Source organism: Pieris rapae, chromosome Z (genome assembly GCF_905147795.1).
Source record: "Pieris rapae chromosome Z, ilPieRapa1.1, whole genome shotgun sequence".
NCBI classification, from domain to species: Eukaryota; Metazoa; Arthropoda; class Insecta; order Lepidoptera; family Pieridae; genus Pieris; species Pieris rapae.
Genome location: NC_059534.1, coordinates 6,551,431 through 6,570,859, shown reverse-complemented (window position 1 = coordinate 6,570,859; position 19,429 = coordinate 6,551,431). Strand labels below are relative to the sequence as shown.

At 34.5% G+C, this 19,429-nt stretch overlaps 1 protein-coding gene across 16 annotated transcripts in view; it reads left to right on the top strand.

Moving 5' to 3' along the window:
- Nucleotides 1–19,429, top strand: part of LOC111000950 (basement membrane-specific heparan sulfate proteoglycan core protein) — a 119,863-nt gene that overhangs the window by 94,486 nt on the left and 5,948 nt on the right. For 12 of the 16 annotated variants that reach the window (XM_045633927.1, XM_045633926.1, XM_045633920.1 and 9 more), the window contains 29 exons: nucleotides 173–336; nucleotides 598–816; nucleotides 1,164–1,350; nucleotides 2,143–2,472; nucleotides 2,706–2,922; nucleotides 3,374–3,565; nucleotides 3,765–4,044; nucleotides 4,295–4,445; nucleotides 5,264–5,444; nucleotides 5,666–5,880; nucleotides 6,240–6,410; nucleotides 6,880–6,985; nucleotides 7,543–7,645; nucleotides 8,081–8,310; nucleotides 8,920–9,047; nucleotides 9,509–9,781; nucleotides 9,965–10,132; nucleotides 13,251–13,405; nucleotides 13,574–13,703; nucleotides 14,120–14,283; nucleotides 14,668–14,875; nucleotides 15,346–15,540; nucleotides 15,765–15,900; nucleotides 16,152–16,287; nucleotides 16,659–16,828; nucleotides 17,158–17,390; nucleotides 17,681–17,823; nucleotides 18,851–18,955; nucleotides 19,110–19,208. In XM_045633927.1, coding sequence (XP_045489883.1) covers nucleotides 173–336; nucleotides 598–816; nucleotides 1,164–1,350; nucleotides 2,143–2,472; nucleotides 2,706–2,922; nucleotides 3,374–3,565; nucleotides 3,765–4,044; nucleotides 4,295–4,445; nucleotides 5,264–5,444; nucleotides 5,666–5,880; nucleotides 6,240–6,410; nucleotides 6,880–6,985; nucleotides 7,543–7,645; nucleotides 8,081–8,310; nucleotides 8,920–9,047; nucleotides 9,509–9,781; nucleotides 9,965–10,132; nucleotides 13,251–13,405; nucleotides 13,574–13,703; nucleotides 14,120–14,283; nucleotides 14,668–14,875; nucleotides 15,346–15,540; nucleotides 15,765–15,900; nucleotides 16,152–16,287; nucleotides 16,659–16,828; nucleotides 17,158–17,390; nucleotides 17,681–17,823; nucleotides 18,851–18,955; nucleotides 19,110–19,208 — 5,189 coding nt within the window. The remainder of the gene's footprint in view (nucleotides 1–172; nucleotides 337–597; nucleotides 817–1,163; nucleotides 1,351–2,142; nucleotides 2,473–2,705; nucleotides 2,923–3,373; nucleotides 3,566–3,764; nucleotides 4,045–4,294; nucleotides 4,446–5,263; nucleotides 5,445–5,665; nucleotides 5,881–6,239; nucleotides 6,411–6,879; nucleotides 6,986–7,542; nucleotides 7,646–8,080; nucleotides 8,311–8,919; nucleotides 9,048–9,508; nucleotides 9,782–9,964; nucleotides 10,133–13,250; nucleotides 13,406–13,573; nucleotides 13,704–14,119; nucleotides 14,284–14,667; nucleotides 14,876–15,345; nucleotides 15,541–15,764; nucleotides 15,901–16,151; nucleotides 16,288–16,658; nucleotides 16,829–17,157; nucleotides 17,391–17,680; nucleotides 17,824–18,850; nucleotides 18,956–19,109; nucleotides 19,209–19,429) is intronic. The other 4 variants (XM_045633921.1, XM_045633930.1, XM_045633928.1 and 1 more) reach the window with 4 other exon arrangements.

The window sequence follows — 19,429 nt, the reverse complement described above, 5'->3', positions numbered from 1 at the left end:
AGAAATAAGGCATTATATTTATATCAGATTTTAAAACGAAATTTAACATATCTTTATAAGTTACCGTGTGCTATATTTTTTCAAAACACTTTATATTCTACAAAAAATATACGCAATATTCTAATTGTTAGTAGTTAGTAAGTATAAATTAATAATCATTGTAATGTTACAGGTAACCGAGTTCTCTCTTACGGCGGTACATTGTCTCTAACGCAGAAGTTCCAAACTGGCGGATATCCAGAAGAATCTGTACCTGGAAATGACATCATATTCATTGGTGATGAGATCTCTGTATACTGGTCAAATCCAACACCTATTCGATCAGGTGAATCTTTGGTAAGCATCACCCGCATATTTACTATGAGACAGTTGTACAATTCCTACCATTATCTTTGGTTTCCGCAAGACAACATATATATAAAATCTTAAGGACTCTAAACAGTGTTTAAATTTTTTAAAGAGTGATTTAAGTTTATTATAAAAAATATAACAACATTGTTACTTGATATCTCTTATGTAGAATTTAATTTTGTTATATTTAAACACTACTACAATTAAGACTGAATAAAAACTAATCTTAAACAACCTTTCTTTCAGAGTTACCAAGTGCCTCTTCAGGAAAGTGGCTGGTTCATTCTGAACACAGCAACACCAGCAAGCCGTCGGGACTTCATGAGTGTCTTGAAAAACCTTCGTCGTGTACTGGTCAGGGCGACGCTATCTGACGAACTGTTGTCTACAGCTATTGCTGACGTCTCTATGGATACCGCATCTGAACTCTCCGACTCGACCTCCCCTGTTGCTAAGAGCGTTGAGGCAAGTTTAAACCTCCTTATTTTATTTTTAAAAAAAGTTATTACATTTTAGAATCGCATCAATTTAGAGCGAGAGATGGGTTAAAGAATTTACGTCAATTAAACAATGATTATATAGTTCTTAAGGAATCTTAAAACATACCTTTAATTATAGTTATATTTTCATTACATCAAATTTGATGCTGACACTTTGGATACCTATTGTATTTCTGATTTCAGTTTTAGAATCTCTTTTTGAGGTAAATCAGATTTGCTCACCCACAGATCGAGGTATCATGAGGCTAAATGCCGCTTCGTGACGTTTTGGACTATAGTTAGAAGTTATGTCATGATTATTTTTTCTTTTAGATTTGCATTTGTCCGGAAGGTTACTCAGGAACAAGTTGTGAAACATGTAATGCTGGATACTACAAGGACCAGAATGGCCGGTGCAGGCAATGCAATTGCAATGGACACGACTGTCAGCTGAATAGCTACGACGAACTCATATGCAACTGCCGTCCACCCTACATAGGACCAGATTGCTCTACCGTCGGTAAGATAATTCTATAGGAATATTCAAAATTATCGATAACCAATTAAATTTTATTTTTTAATCAATTATAACTTGAGAGAAAAATCTTGAGAGAAAAAATAAATTTTAAGCTGAAAGTTATCAAGAAACTAAATACAATTTTATTTCTCGTCAAGTGAAATGTTGTAGCAAAGTTTCCATATGCTTATTTTATATAGGCGTGATCATGGAACTTCATCCGAAAATACATGAAGACTATCAAAACTCCATATCTGTCGAAGTAACATTAACGTGCAAATACCGAGCTCCCGAGCCTCTTACAATAAAATTCTTCCGAGCTGGAATAGAAATAAAACCAGAAAAGTTATATAACGAATCAAAGCTTTACAACGATGGTTGGCGGGGAGAACATAGCGTGCGCACTACGTGGAATACTATGTTAGAAGGAGACGTATACGAATGCCGAACTTTTACTAAAGGCGGCTTCACTCTTGGGGTTTTAACAACTACTCTACCAGAGAAAGGTAGACAGAAAGTGCCATGTCTGTTTTGTTCCACACGCTTATACTCTGTTCATCGATGAATAACTCATAATCATCATGATAACCAATGTTGAAATGTCTTGTTATGTCTACTTCAAGTGTAGTATACACTTACATTGTTTATTCATTCGTGCCTTTGTTTTTGAAGTTTAGGTATTTTTATATTCAGTCGACATGTTCCATGAAATTTTCTATTATTAATTAAATTACTGTAAAACAAGTCTTCAAAGATTCAATCCAATTTTGCCTAACGAGAATTTCATACTTCCAGGTGGTGAAAACAGCGATGATCAGACAACAAGACCAGTTCCACCTCAAAGCACTGTAACAGTGACCATTACAAGTCCAACTATTAAAATAGAGGAAGTGGGAAGTACAGTTAATTTCACATGTATGGCCCAAAGCGTAAATGTCCGAGGACCACTAATTGTTAATTGGTATAAATCTGACGGGGAGCTGCCACAAGACAGAACGCAATTCGATCAAGACTCCGGAATGTTGCGTATAACCAACCTACAAGTGTCCGACAGTGGAAGGTACATATGTCAAACGAGCGATGGAGTATCCACGAACCAAGCTTTCGCGACACTCAAAGTACCAGGTAAAATCATATTTGTTTATTATATATGCGTATTGTATTTATGTCTGAACATCTCTGATAACCGCTTTTGTCATGCCTCATTTTGGAATAGTTGTACCGGAACTTGTGTTTTATGCGAGAGGTAAGGTTATATGAAAATTAGGTTATTCAAAGTATACTGTTCTAGAAACAACATATTTCATTTTATTATTGCCAAAAGCATCCAAAATCGGTAACGGTCTAATTATTTACAGGCAATGATATGAGACTACCAACTGTATCTATCAGCCCGCCAATAGCAGAATACTACGAAGGTGACCGGATCGAACTAACTTGTACCACAACTGGCAACCCTGCACCGAGAATCACGTGGCAGAGAGCATACAACCGGCCACTTCCACGAACAACTCAAAGATATGACGCTTTATTGGTTATTGAAAATGCAAGACAGGACGATTCAGGCGAATACAGGTATAATTTTTAAAGAAATATAACTCGTATACAATGAAGTAAAATCTGTAAGAAATTTTGATTACTGAGCGTGTATGTAGACCACTACAAGCAACAGATGAGATTAGTATGATATTGACGAGACTCAAAAAGTACAGAATTGACTTTAATTTTTTTTTTGTATAACCTATGTAAAATTCATTATCCCATAGCCCGTTAGAATCAAAGACCTTACGAAATCTAAATGTATCCATGACTTTCATTTTTCGAAGACAACCTAAGCAAAATAAAAAAAACTTAATAAAAGCCGTGAAACTATTTTTTTTCGGTTTTCAATCAACTTTCAATCGTTTACACATGTTATCTTAGATAGCTTATAATAATAATAATAATAATAATAGCCTTTATTCAGATACATTATACATTATATATTTTATAATAAACCACAAATAAATAAAAACATTCGTTTCAGGTGTATTGCATCAAACGCAGCTGGAACCAGGGACAGAACTGCAGTTGTGACAATCCGTCAAAGACCTTCACAGCCCTCTTATCAAGAATTGACTGTGTCTACTCAAACTCCGACTGTCGATGAGGGTAGAAGCATTACAGTGGTATGCACTGGCACTACTAATGTGCCAGCTGGAGCCATTAATTGGGTCAGGTATGGTATTTCCGAATATTTTTAACTTGAATTTGTTTTGTTTACTAAAAAAAATTAAGGCGTTTCCTTGAGTTTACAAGCAACATTGCACTGTTTTCTTATTTACAACTTTATCAAAGCCTCTTTAGTAATTTTGTATCAGATTTCTTTATAGTCATTCCTTTAAAATATTAACCTTTCCCAAAATTTACATTTTCAGACAAGACGGTACTGATTTCTTACCAAACGTACGCTCCGATAATGGTGTTTTGTACATTGATTATGCTCGTCTCGAAAACTCTGGAGTTTACATCTGCCAAACGTCAGCCTTTGGTGTAAACCCAACCTTAATTACTCTTGAAGTAAGACCGCAAGGTCCACCGGTGGAAACATCAAATATCACCCTCTCTGTCGATCATCTCAGAATTCCAACTGGTGGGAGCGGAACAATTGACTGCACACCCCAAGGATATCCCGTGCCACTTATAAAATGGACTAAGGTTAGTCAATTAAAACCTATTTTTCTAAGGAAGTGCGGAACACATGTGAAAATAAATAGGTTTCACATATCTACAATATGTAAATTTACACCAGTTTATGAAATTAATTTAATTTTCCTTATGGTATGTAATTCTTTAAAAAAAACTAAATTTTTTGATGAAAATACTCCAGTGTAATATTTTTTATACAATTTACTTCACAAGTTCGAACAAAAATGTACCCAAAATTAATAAGACAACTTTTCAACAGCATCAAGATTCATTTGGTCCTGGTACGAGCCAACGCGAGAATACTCTTATAATAAGTAATGCCCAAGACAGCGACCAGGGTTACTACCTTTGTGAGGGATCAGTGGATGGAGTGCCTATTATCAGCACTTATGTCTATGTGGAGATTGAAAGTATGTCTTGTTTTGTGGTTCCACCTATTTTAAAATCCTCGTGTATAAAATCTTAACACATCAGTATACCAAGACTAAAAGTATTTTCCTACATTAGTAGGTTTTGATATTGATCAGTTAGTGCCTAAAAAAATCATTTTAAAGATTCCTCTCCAACCTCTTTAGGTCCGGAAATAGACTCATGACAACAGACAGAAATATGCTCATGAAACAGATTCAGAAATCTGGAATCTGTTTCATCTGTTCTATTTTAAAATCCTCGTGTATAAAATCTTAATACATCAGTAAACCAAGACTAAAAGTATTTTCCTACATTAGTAGGTTTTGATATTGATCAGTTAGTGCCTAAAAAAATCATTTTAAAGATTCCTCTCCAACCTCTTTAGGTCCGGAAATAGACTCATGACAACAGACAGAAATATGCTCATGAAACAGATTCAGAAATCTGGAATCTGTTTCATGATCATATTTCAATCTAATGGGCAAGTAGGTAATCAGTTCCTGTGCCAGACACACGCTGTCGATTTTTTGGGTCTAAGGGTTGGAGCGAATATTAAATGCGCACATAGAAAGTCCATTGGTGCATAGCCGGGGTTCGAAGCTACAACCTCAGGGTTGAGAAGTGCACGCTTAAGCCACTAGGTCAACACTGCTTCTTAAATCTAAAGGCTGCTTTCAAAGCTTATTAGTCTTTTTATTCCATTACATACGATGTTAATTCCCAAAATGTATTTTTTCTTTAATACCCAATGTTTTACTCGTTTTATAATAATTTAGGACATAATTTAAGACTAACTTCTGTATTCTACCGTTTCTAGAACGCGAGGCCCCACGTTTAGAAATATATCCACAAGGAGAAAACTACGTGACATTAGGCACCCAATACCAAATACACTGCCGTGTTACTGGTGGCATTCCTTCACCGGTTATAACTTGGGACAAGAATAGAGGACAGTTGTCACCGCACGTAGAAATTCAACAGAATAACAATGTTCTAAGGTAATTTAAAACAGCAACAAAAGTTCATCCAAAACCTAGACGTCGAAACGCAATGCACAAAAACTCTTTCAACCAATAATTTGATTTTAAGGATTATAGATAAAAATTTGAACCGCGTCGAATTGTAAACTGGCTTCGGGATTTTTGACCTGATCAATTATTTAAATGTCGTTAATGTTATTTCTAAAGCACATTTATGTATCTTCAATGGTTTTTTTCAGTTTCCAAACAGTAGAAGTCAATGATGAGGGCACGTACACGTGTACAGCAACCAACGAGGCTGGTTCAACAAGCGCTAGTGCTACTGTGAAAGTTAGGTCTCCACCGGAAATAACTATCACTCCAAGCAACTTTATTCAAGTGATAAAGGGAGACAAAGTTGATGTCGAATGTAGGGCAGATGGATACCCGGAGCCAATAGTGTCTATTAAATTATGTAAGTAACAAAGTTTTAAATTTTTGTAAGGACTCAATTTTGTTATATAAAAGCTATTTACTGCCGAAAATAATCCAAAAACTGTTTATTTTTTGCTGACAAGAGAAGGTTAACAGTTTGATTTGTCTGATCTGATATTCTAAGAATTAAAATTTTAAACTTAAGCTTTGAATCTTAGACATTTAGCTCACTTTGTAAATGTATATATTTGCCTACTAATTTGCCAAGACAAGACTAGACTTAACACATTGCCAAGGAAGACCGGAAGGGGCGGGGGACCATCTTCTCTTGATATATTTAAAATTTCATTTATACGATATGACTCTCTTTGAATATAATAATAAACCTTCCTTTTTCAGCTGACCGTGAATCCGTATCCCCATCACCTCGAATCGCCGTGTTGTCAATATCCTATGTGAATGAAAGGCATGAGGGTGTCTACACATGTATTGCCACCTCTGCTGCTGGAACTGTCGAAGAACAATTCGCTATTCGAGTTGAAAGGGGTGATGGAGGCTTTGGGAATGATGGTAAGTATCTCATACCCAAAAGTTATGTTTTTATACATGCATGATCGAGAAAGCAGAAAGTGATTCAATTTTAAGTTCTTATACACTTCAACACAAGTTCTCGGGTTAGTTAGAGATATCATATTAAAAGTAATTATCTTTACAATACCAAAATTGCCTAAAGGAGCTTTGAAAGGATGTGTTACAGAATGAGCTGGGTACATAGACAAATGTCATAACCAAATATTTTCTGATATTATATATATAGAATATGTATTATGATGTAGTTAAATGTATTATATTGAAGCGAAAGTAGCGGTTTTTTGTTTTCTTTAATTGCATATACTACAATAAACGATATGGAAACTGTTATAACTTCTTAGACTTTCGTCAGAAAAATAAGTTGTGGAGAAGTTATTATGTTTAATTGTCATGGCCTTGTATAACAATGTACTTTAGTAGAACTCTTACTTAAGTAAATGTTTTTTAGTAGAAGGCAGTGGCGAAGACAGCATTGGGTCAGAGTATCTACCAGATTTTGATGAAAACGCACCAAGCAATATGGTAGCTATTGAAGGACAAGTAAGCCGCCTTGGGTAAGTTACAAAATAGTAGTAGACCTAGTCACCAAGTAGTCCTAGTAACACTATAAGAAACGTGTGGTTTTACAACTAAAATCATGAAATGATGGCATATGGTTGTTTTTTTAATTATTAAGTTAGGCTGAGATACCAATTATCATATTATGAGCAAGCGGCTCTGTGTCAAGCCACATTGATGAAGACTTTGAAATAAAGTTGATTATTATTTAACTATTAAGTGCATATACCTATTCGTATCTGGTCAACATCTCTTCTTGAACGCTCTCCAAATTGTCAAACTTCATATAGAAAAAATTTGGTTGACGGATCTAAACCCGATTTAAGTTCTATTGATCTAGAATATTTTTATACATATCTATATTTATCCTGTATTATTGTACACCTTATCTATTGTACGTAATAAGTGTTATATTCCTTGTAAATTGTAATACATTTTACCCTTTGAATACATTTTACTTTTGAAAGTTTTTACTAACTTACTTCCTGGTCAGTTAATTAAACATAAAGGTGAAATTATAAACGTTTATTTATTTATATAAATTTTTGTGAAGGTGCAATGCATCCAACGAATTCCAAGTTGTTTGGGGACGAGCTGACAGAAGCCCACTTCAACCCAACGCTAGACAATATGGTTCAGAACTTATCATTTACAACGTAAGTATGTCGACTTCATTAAGTAATAGGTGCTACGGGTGGCTTTAATAGACTGTTTAAAAAGTACATTTGGCAGATAGAAGAAATGATCAATCTGTGCATCATGTAAAGATTTAAACAGTAAATTTCAAGTAATTAATAAATATGTTATTTTAGCGTGGTTAATGCTAGATTACAGTAGAATTGAAGTTAAAGTACTATTAATTTATTAAATGAATAAAAAAAATTTTAAACCTTATTATATTTTTAATACATACTAATATTTTACTTAATGTAATAATCAAAACACTAATTCATTCTTATGGATAAGTACGATTCCGTGTCGAAAACGTTTCGATTTTAACAAAGGCGAGTGACACCACGCGCTAGAATTCAATTTACATATCACCCTAACATGAAAACTAAATAAATGACGTATTGAATTTAAATTTTTAGACATCAAAAGCAGACTCGGGTAGATACGAATGCACGTTGATAAACCAACGTACGGACGAAGTACAGCAATCTGTGTACACAAGCTTACAAGTTATGGCCGCTCCTAGGATCACATTGAGACCACCATCACAAATAGTACACCCAGGACAATCACCAACAGTCGAGTGTGTCGTTGAAGGAGACGATATTATTAGCATTTCATGGAGACCAGTGGATCGCTTACCTTCAAGGTAAGGTGGCTTTGGATAAATCATATATTATATGCATAGAGCAGTGTTGGTCTAGTGGGTTCAGTGTGCGACTCTCATCCCTGAGGTCGTAGGTTCGATTCCCGGCTATGTACTAGGCACAGGAGGCTGATCGCCTACTTGCCTATTGTTGTGTATGAAAAATGAACATATAACAGATTCAGAAATCTGAGATTCAGACCTAAAGAGGTTGTAGAGCCATTGATTTTTATATGCATTTAATATTTTTATTCACTTACTATACCGTGAAAGAACATAGTGATCAAAGACACATTAGCAAAATTACGCTAGGATATAGAGGTTATATTTTTATGTATATGACTTGCTATGGAATCGAAGCCTGGTTATCCATATCACAGGTTCTTACCTAGTTTGGAAACCAGTCTCCCAATACTGTCACTGTATTATGAATTATTATTGTTAATGTTTAAGGGAGAAAAATAAATAAATTATTATTATTATATTGTCTCTCTTACCGGATTATTATTATTATTAGTGCTTTATTTGTCAATCGTATTGTATATATATATTTGTATTTTATAAAAAAAATGTTTAAAATAAATAGTAAAATATATCTTTTGTGGTTTACAGCCGCGTAGAGATCCGTGATTCCACTTTATTGTTCCGTCAAATTGAAGTTGAAGATGCCGGAAAATACGAATGTTTTGCAATGAACCGATTGGCTAATGCCACTGCGATAGCTGAAGTTATTGTTAACGGTAAGTTATATACTCTGTGATGTTTGCCTGTAAACGAAAAGCACGTAGCAACACAATCATTCTCCTAGATTGAAACGATTTAATGGAGCCATGCATTTAAAAACATCTCTAACCCACGGAATAGATGAATAAGGTTACAAGGGTCGCGGGTCAGATTTCGTACTAGGTTTATTTAATATGTGCAAAATCAATGAATAAAAATTATTTAATCCCAATGCATTACCCTTTCAATCTTGCTCATATGTTCCATGCTCTATACTTTCAATCTATGAGAGAAAATAAATGTATTATATATAATCCACGATTACAATGTTAGAGCTTTACACATTGTACAGCACCAACGTGAATCAAGTAAACGAATTATTTGCAATGAATATTTATCATAAAATTCCATAACAAGATTTTCAGTTGAATGCTTAATTTCATTGAATGCTAAGGGTATTGCATGTGATAAATCATAGAAGAAGCCGATCGTGCGCCGTCGAAGTCGCATGATAACGAACAATTCGCACACGTGGGAGCCGCTGTTCATCTGAGCTGCAATGTCACTCAGCCCAGACTGAAAATAAGATGGAACAAAGATGGCAGAGCCCTACCACGCAGCGTTACTCAGAAGACAGATGGATCTCTATTCATTAGACTCGCTCAGAAAACAGACAGCGGCCGCTATGTTTGTATCATTTGGGACGGCTATGGACGACAAACTAGCAATTACATCAACCTTCACATAGAGGGTCAGTGTTTGCCCATTAAGTAGTGGTCGGTTTTGGTCTAATAGCCCGCTTAACTGTTCTATTTTAACCCTAGCATGTATAACTTCTTTCTTCTATGATCGTTTTTGTAATTTGTCTCTTAGTTTTGTATACCTGAATCTTTAGCATAGTTGCTGATAAATAATATTTTTATTTTACGCCAAGGTGTTGAATGCTCGCCGTCAGAGTTTCATTGTTATGACGACAGTGCTTGTATTCACGAGGACTTAATTTGCGATGGATATGATAATTGTCTGGATGGTAGCGATGAAAATAACTGCATATTAAGAGAAAAAAGGCTATTGCAGCCGCATTCGGATCCACGCCCAACTGGTAATTCTAATGAGGGCTAAAGGGATATGTGTTAAAGGGTATTGTGCAGTCTTTTCCCGGGCGTGCCTTGTTCCCTTGATATGTGTCTATTACAAATGTACTCCATTATGCATTATTATTCAGCTCATTGTAAAAAATTGTGAACAAAGTTTCTTATTCATTTTACAAATTTTCAAAATAGCCAATGTACTTCCTTCGTTCGTTTTAAAATGAATAAGGTAAGCCATTGTTGGGAGCGGTGACGTCACAATTTGTTGTAAAATTGTTGATCTTTGTGAATCCTTTACTTGTGTTAACAGTTTTATTTTACTAACCACTTGCATGTGTTTGCGATTTTTTTGTTAGAGGTGATTACGATGTAAGTATTTGCACGACAAGTTTCGGTTTTGTTTTTAAAGTTGTCGATAACCTAGTTATAAGTGGCTGTTAACTTTTCTAGCAGACGTACTCAGAGACGAGTTAGTAGAGAAAGACCTTTATTAGAAGTTATAATATTACGCTCATAATTTCATAATAAATGGAATTCTTAGAAGCTTATAAGACTTGGAAGTACTGGTCATCATTAAACTGGTCGTTATTGTTCGTTATAGTCAAATCAACCCTTTGAGATAATTTAAAAATCTCCGAGTACGGCTACAGTCCGAGTCACTTGAATAGCCTCACCCCTAAATTTTGTAATTTCTGTAGTTTCTGTAAATATGAACGAATATTATTTTCATAATAGTATTAATTAGACTTCATGCGAAGTGCATTACGATACAAAACAAAACACGAACGAACCTGCACTGGAATACCGCGCCCCGCGTCGGTGCGACATTTCGTCCGCGTCACATGATTAGCCTCAGTGCTATTCGAACATTACTGGCGTGCGTTTGTTTTGGTTTTTTGGTAGCAATTTTTTATTTAAGCGTCAAATATTACGTATCAGTGGCGAAGGGTGAAATTTTGGCAAAGGGAAGCCGGTCCAAAAAAATGTTGAACAGCACTCTATATGAATTAAAGCCATAATAACAAACAAAATCCACAGTATTTAACCAAATCTGCGATTAAATTACCTTACAGAATCAGTCACAGTTTAAATAACACAAATATTAAAATATAACAAACGAAATTATCACGCACCAGTGGTATAGGAACACATGTCACATACTAAAAATAATCTATTTTCAACCAAACGAAATGGAACGCGAAAATATGCCAAAATAAAAAGAATATGACTTGCGAAGGATTTCATTATAACGCTAATTCTTTTTAATTTTGTCGTGTTTTCTTTCTCCCGTGCCGTGGTTCAATAACAATAATTTCTTTGTCTCTTTCTAATAGAGGAGAGGAGAGAACTGCAAGCCGGTCGCGATCAGCCTTATCTTTCTTTAAATTTTACGTACAGTTAGCGAGCATTAGAAAGAGATGGTTTGACACGCTCTGTCTCTTTTCGCCTCATAGTAAAACGTTGGCCGAGATAAGCTGTAATTCGTCGAGTTACCTTTAATGTAATTTAGGTACGAAAAATTGACGCGCTGATTAATTTACGACTATAAAATGAAATGTGATACTTAGGGTATTGCTAAGAATTACTATTGCTATTGTAAATCGCGCAGGCATTTAATTAATAATACTTTGTTAATGAAATAGAATGTAAATACTTTTGTATGAATATGGAACTGATTTTTGAAAGGTAACCCGGTGGGAATCGGCTTGTATGGACTCTTCGCCACTGTTACGTATATATTTTTTTCGAAGTCTTATTCAAATGTTTAGCTATCATGGGTCGTGGTCGAAAATTAACTAAAATCGAAAGAGAAAAAGTGAATTTTTATTTGGATCAAAAACTATCTCACCGTGAAATTGCAATAAAAAATGGTCGCAGTCCTAAAGTAGTTAATAATTATGTGAAAATAAAGAAAACTATGGAAAAAACTATAAAGGTCGTACAAAATTGGCTACTTCGTCAAGTGAACGTCGGCTTATTTTACGTGCAGCATCTAATTCTTCCAAGACAGCGCGACAAATTGCGAATGAAGTAAACACCAGCGCATCACTGTCTACCGTGCGACGTATTATAAAGTCATCACCAAACCTTAAACGGCAGAAAATCAAGAGGAAACCTCATTTGCGCGATCAATATCAAAAAGCCCGTTGTTATTTGCTAAAATACATATGTCTTGGACAAATCAATGGCATAATGTTGTTTTTAGTGATGAAAAAAAATTCAATTTAGATGGTCCAGATGGTTATTCATATTATTTTCACGATCTAAGAAAAGAAGAGCGGGTGTTATACGTCGTCATTCGGGAGGTGGCTCAGTAATGGTATGGGGTGCGGTTTCTTATAAGGGGCCTAGTCCAATTTCAATTCTCCAAGGCAAACAAAATTCAGCATTGTATACTAATCTATTAGAAGAAAAGAAAAAAATATTTGTAAAATATTAAAACACCGGAACTGGATTTTCCAACACGATAATGCCTCTATACATGCGTCACAGGAAACAAAAGCTTGGTTTCAAAAAAGTAAAATTGAAGTTTTAGATTGGCCATCGAACTCTCCGGACTTGAATATTATGGAAAATATTTAGGGCTATCTATCTCGCCAGATATTTGCCGGTGGACGCCAGTTTAATAGCAGCGCAGATCTTAAACAAGAAATTCATAAAAATTGGATCAAAATTACATTCATTCATTATATAAGTCTATTCCCGAACGTATTTTTGAAGTTATTAAAAGCAATGGAAAGTATACAAAGTATTAAAAACAAATTATAGCCTTATTTATTTGTGTTTTATTTCACTGATGCTATTCAAGTGACGCACCATTTTCACTACTTTAGTGTGCAGTTAGTACTATTTATTCATCTTATTTTTACTTTTTATGATTAAGCTATAGTACGAAGCTAATGAAGTTTACTTATGAAGTAAAACAGGCAACATTGAATATACAACAGAATTTATATTCATTTTGGGGGTGAGGCTATTCAAGTGACTCGGACTGTATTGTTCTATTGCTATGGGGCAAACATGTATACAATTTACAATTGAATGTCATTGTTTTAAATATTTTAGGGGCGCCTTTGAGGCGTAAGAAAGAATTAGAAATTTTGGTCATTAGTTATAAATATATTTTAGGAAGTCGTGACGAAGCACCGGCCTTAGTTTCAATTGTTCAGCCACGAAGACCTTTTAGGGTAAGAGAGAAAGTGGAAGTCCTTTGCAGAGCAGTGTCTAGAAATGTCAGAGTTACATGGGAAAGATATAATACCAACCAATACGTAGAATCAAGGGTAAGATAATTCATACATACATAGATTTATTTTTACTATTTTATTCGAATATATTATAATTGACCGGGTTGGTATGAACCACAGATTGTTTACTGAAATATGTCTTATATGTCCCTTAAGCATTTTTTGTGACTTCATCAAACAAAATTAATAAATAATACTTTGCAGACCTATGGCGATGGATCGCTGTTGCTGATACCAAATGTTGAGCAATCAGATGCTGACGTATACAGATGTACTGGAATCGACAACTATGGAAGACAATCTTCCGACGATTTCGTACTTGAAGTTGTGCCAGGTATAATTTACTTACAATTTTTTTAGTATTTTTCTTGTTCTTCGAACTTCCTCGTTTCCTTGTTGGCCAATTGTGTAAGCAGATGATCGTTTTATTTCTCTAGTTATCTGTTAATATATTTTGAATTATATTTATTTAGTACCTGAGCTTATAAGCTTTTTTTTTTCATAAGTATACTTACGAAAATAAATAATATTTGCATTAAAAAAAATATGCAAATACATATTACAAAGAAGTAAAAGGATAATTTGCGAGTTTAATAGTTATATTACCCTAGTTTTTTATACTAAACATTTATAACGAACCCTGCCTTAACAATAAGAAAATCGCACAGACAGCATATTCTCATAATCTATGTGGCAAAACATCGTTTGCAGGGTCAACTAGCATTAAATATAGTTTTGAATATATTTCAGTGTCTGATACAAAATCATACCCTATTAACGATGATGAGACCATGTACACTGTACGCTTGGGAGATACGATTGACTTGCCATGCACCAGCAATTTACAAGAACCCGTATCTATTGAATGGAGACGTGAATTTTCACCACTACCAGCTGGCGTTGGACGAAATGAGGTAAACAGGTCTACTTGTTTTGCGGTTGAATAAACAAGTAGTTTGTAGTCGGTCAAATAAGAGTTTTAAACTATTGAGTAAATATCAGTCAGTTTAAGCGCTGCATTTGTTATAAACATGCATTTGACATTAACTTAAAAATTCTACACTGTTTAAATCAATGACAATAAGTTTTTTTTTATTGTATACACTTTAGAAACATAAAATTATGTTTTGGAATGAGAAATAAATTAAATAGGTAGTCGAAATGGATTTAAAACACGACGAAAAACATTACTACATAGTGCTATTCGTCTCTAATTATTCATGATGAAAAGAGACAAAGTGAAAACCTTACTGTTTTATGATTGGATTTTAAAATTGAATGCTTAATTTTTTTTTTAGCGGAGCCTTCATCTAGACAGTGTTACCGAAGCCGATGCTGGGACTTACGTGTGTCGTGTGAGGAACAACGTAGCTCGTGTTGAGACTAGAGCAACTCTACGCGTCGTTGGCATTGTACCAAAATTCAACGGCGATGGATGGCTGGTTCTACCTACCTTGAAGGATGCATACATGCAGTTTGAGATTGAGGTCTCCTTTAAACCTGCTGGTATGTCATTAATCATAATTTTTACTTCTTTACATCATCAGTACTGTGATAGAAGACGTCAAATCATCATTTCAAATAAGAATAGGTGGAGTATACCCATATCCGCCGTAATTTTATTTTCCAGAGTTTTTCTTTTACATATTTTTTATGTAGTGTTAAGTTTTACCACAATTATCCATTGCTGTATTATTGCGCCTTGTTTTATAAAAAATACATAATTGATTTGGTATACCATTTATATTTTTGGTGCATTTTTATGCGTTTAATATATAAACATAATGTTGTGTTATACAAACATTTTAAATCATAATTGAAGTTTTGCGTGATATACGGAAACTTTTATTACTAATTAAGACATTGAATAAATTGGTGTTGCTAGCGGGTAAATTCAGATGACAAAATATATCTATCCAAATCTACAATTCGATCGTACGGATTCTTCGAATTATTAAAGAAAAAATATGTTTTAGATCCAAATGGAATAATACTCTACAACAGTCAGAAAGAAGACGGAACAGGACACTACTTGGCCTTGCAGTTAGTCGATGGAGTACCACAATTTACCCTCAAGTTTGATGCAGCTGATGCCTTAGTGACTAGGGGTGATAGGCCTCTTACCCTTAACGCATGGCATACAATTCGCCTCAGACGAAGTGGATCTAAAGGTGACGATTTCACTAAAGACACAAAGAAAAACATTGCTCTGAAGCCGTTAAAAAGTCGTTATGCGTGTAACGTTATTCATGTTTACTTATTAATTTCTTCATTAATTAATTTCCAGTAAAACAATAATAGTTCCTACTTTTATAGCAATATTCCAAAAATACTGACAATGTTTTAGTTTAAATACAATTTTACTCATCTCTTAAAATATTTTAAAAATTATTAGTAACCATGGATGTGGACAACACGGGACCATTCTCAGCGGAATCTTCAATTCAGTACCAGACGTTGGATCTCTATGCACCATTATACATTGGTAATGCACCACAACAACGACCATATGAACTTGAAACTACTTCAGGGTAAGCACCATTCAGACTAAATAACGATATTTTAAGTTATATGATGTAAAGGTAGCGTGCATGTATATAACCTAATTTTTAACTACAGAAAAATACTCGGCTGAGAGACATTGTATTTTACCCGGTATAATAGTAGTGTACTGACTTGTGCCAACAATAAATTTTTCCTCCACCTCCTATGGGGGTGGGCCCATAGAGGTTGCCCATTTTAGCTTTTTAGGATATATCTAAACAATTGACTTAATTTTCAGATTTGTAGGTTGCGTAAGCATGTTAATACTTGGCAAGGAAGAAAAGAATATAATGGCGGATAGCATAGAAAGAAACAATGTCTACGATTGCGACTCATGTACACCTAATCTATGCCTCAACAGTGGCGTGTGTCAGGTACATATTAGATACATTTCTTTTGGTATTAGTTTTGAGCATTCTTTCGCACATTAAGTCAAATACCATAGTATGAAAGAGTCATTACTTTAGCACATGGTGTAAGCTTAATATACGGTTAATATCTTTCTCTTTGTGTTATTCATCACCACAGCGATAAGTAGCATGGAAATTGATTGTGTTTTATGGAAGTGAACCACTTCCTCATATTAGATATAATTATCCACGAGCTTGTGAATGATGCGTTGAAGACTTAGTTAAAAAATTGATATATTTTTTCAACGAAGCTGTATATAGAAAATAATCTGTTATTTGAACATTAACATACTGATTGTTAAAAAAACTTTTAAATTAATATATCTCAATAACAGGAAGCACGCAATGAACGGGGCTACATATGCCTTTGTCCCGGCGGATTTGCTGGCCAAAACTGTGACAAGACCGGCGACGCCTGCCGTCCAGGATTGTGTGGACCAGGCAAATGTACAGACACCGCCGATGGCTATAGATGCGCATGTCCTGTCACTTATGCTGGAAGAAAGTAAGCCGTTATTTTTAGGAGTCCTGTTTTTTAATGAGACTCGAATTTGTCCTAGACCATTGTTATTCTCCCATTGTCATTCTGAACTCATGAACAGGGTATTTTAATTTACTCATGAATGAGATACTAATATTATATAAATGAGGCCGCAATTATTGAGCAAAATCGTTTCGTCATTACGAATTTTAATTGCTAGGCGTTAAAGTGTTGTGTAATATATAATAAAATCGTATATATCTTGCTTTAATTATATTAAATAGGTAAACCTATGTAATGTCTATGTAATAGGTAATCTTCAATAAATATAATATATATGTTTTTATTTTCAGTTGCGACGTTAGGCATAATATCGAATATCCAGCATTTACCGGTAGCGCATTCTTAGCGATCAAACCACCTCAAACTTCACGTTATCTCAAAATGTCTATGAAGATTAAGCCAAAACCACCTGTGACTGACGGTATTATTATGTACTGCGCACAATCACCTAGAGGCTATGGTGGATTCACATCTCTCACAGTTCGTGATGGACACTTGGAGTTCAGATACGACCTTGGCGACAGTAAGATTTTATTTATTTGTAATATATGTTTTCCTGGTACGGCCGCGTCAGGTGTGCTGACCTTAGACTCAAAAGTCGAAGCCGTCGGTCAAACTTAGAAGGCTGATCATCTACTTGCCTACAAAAAACAATACAGATAGAACCCGAGACTTGGGCTTGAAACGCCACTGGTTTTTTGTGTTTGCAGTAGATATTGTACTCCAAGTCTACGTGCGTAGACAAAAGTATCATCACATACTGATGCCTCTTTGTGTTTCCCTATAAATACATAAATGTTTCACTATTTTCAGATACCGACCCTGTGGTACTGACAAGTAACAAGACCCTACAAGCTAACTCGTGGACATCAGTTCAAATTATTAGAAGCGGTGATTTAGTCTCGTTGACAGTAGATATGATCCATAGCTACAATCATAAGCTGTCTTCACCTAGGGTATGTATTCTTTAGTATTTTAAAGTAAATATAATATTGTGTTTGGTTCAGGTGTAGTACCTTGGTGTTGTACTAAACCTTTTTTAATTTTTCTTTACTTGTACAAAATTATTACATACGTTAACTCGTATGTTTTGTGTCATAATAGCGTTTTATTTTAGATACTTTTAATTAAAGACGATTATATTTCTATCATTTCATTTTTTTTAGATATCTGTGTGCCTTTTTTTGGCAAAGGCCTCCCCAAAATTCCGCCAGTGGCCAGTGCCTTTTACTCTGCCAAGCCATCCGCTCTTACCTAAATTTTGTTTATCCACCTTCAGCATTGTTTGTTTCTTGCTCCACTAGTCTGTTACTATTCCCGTGTGCCTCGCGAATTTCTAATTTAATGTTTTTTTGTTGTAACCCAAGGATTTCTTGTAAAAGACAAGAAAACCTTGACTTTCTTAATGATGTATGTAGGTTTTATATAGTTCTACGTAAATAATCTGTATTCAATACGTGTTTATATTCGTTGAAAACAAGACCAAAAGTAGTGCTAGCCGCCAGTTTCCATTTTTTTTTAAATACAAGTTTAGTTTTGAAAACACAGGTAATATCCATCTTTTTGAGAGGTTGGTTCTTATAATTGGACTATAATAAAAGAAACAGTGCTCTAGCCATCCATTTTATAAAATAAGTGGACTCGATACACAGTATACATGCCTTCAAAAAAATCTTCTATTTGAAAATCTTAACCATGTAATTGTAAATCTACTTGAACAAAACATTTGATCAAAATGTAGTCGTTAAAGAGTTAAATTACAAAAACACACAGAGAAAATTTATTTACATGTTTACGAACATGATTGTTTTCTATACAAAATTTTTCATTAAAAAATCATTGAAATCTTCAAGACTCTGGCATTGAGAGTGTCCATGGGCGGCGGTATCACTTCACACTCACACCGTTTGCCCCCCGGTTATATATAAAAAAGACTATTACTTTAGAACACCTAATCATACAAAATGTTCCCTTTACCAACAGTATCTGAGCTTGGAAACACCGTTGTTCGTGGGCGGCGTTGACGACTCAGTCGTTCTCAACAACAATACTGGCGTCATTGGAGGCTTTAGCGGATGCATCAAGGATGTGAGTGTAACTATAAGAATCTTTTAACACTATCTTGATGTTGTTGTCACCTGCATTCGAATTATGATTTAATCTAAATGTTCATTCATGTTACCATAATTGTTACTTTTGTAGATTTTTTTTTGACAAATTTTGTGAATAATATTTTTTAAAGGTCAAACTGCAAGGAGATGAGTTGAACTTAATAAATTCGTCAATTCAATCAGCAAATGTACAGGAATGCGTCAACTACGATCGTGGAGACATACCAGATGTGAGAATTATATTTTTTTTATCCTATATTTTAGCATTTTTTTTATAATTATTTATATTTACTCTTACACGATTACTATCATTCCAGAAATAAATAAAATATTTCTTGAATATAAGTATACATTAATTTGTTTATAAATTAACAAAATAATCGGAAGATACCGCTAAGAGACTTTTCGGGTCAATAAAAATTCATCATTTGGTGGCTTTTTGGCCCTCTGG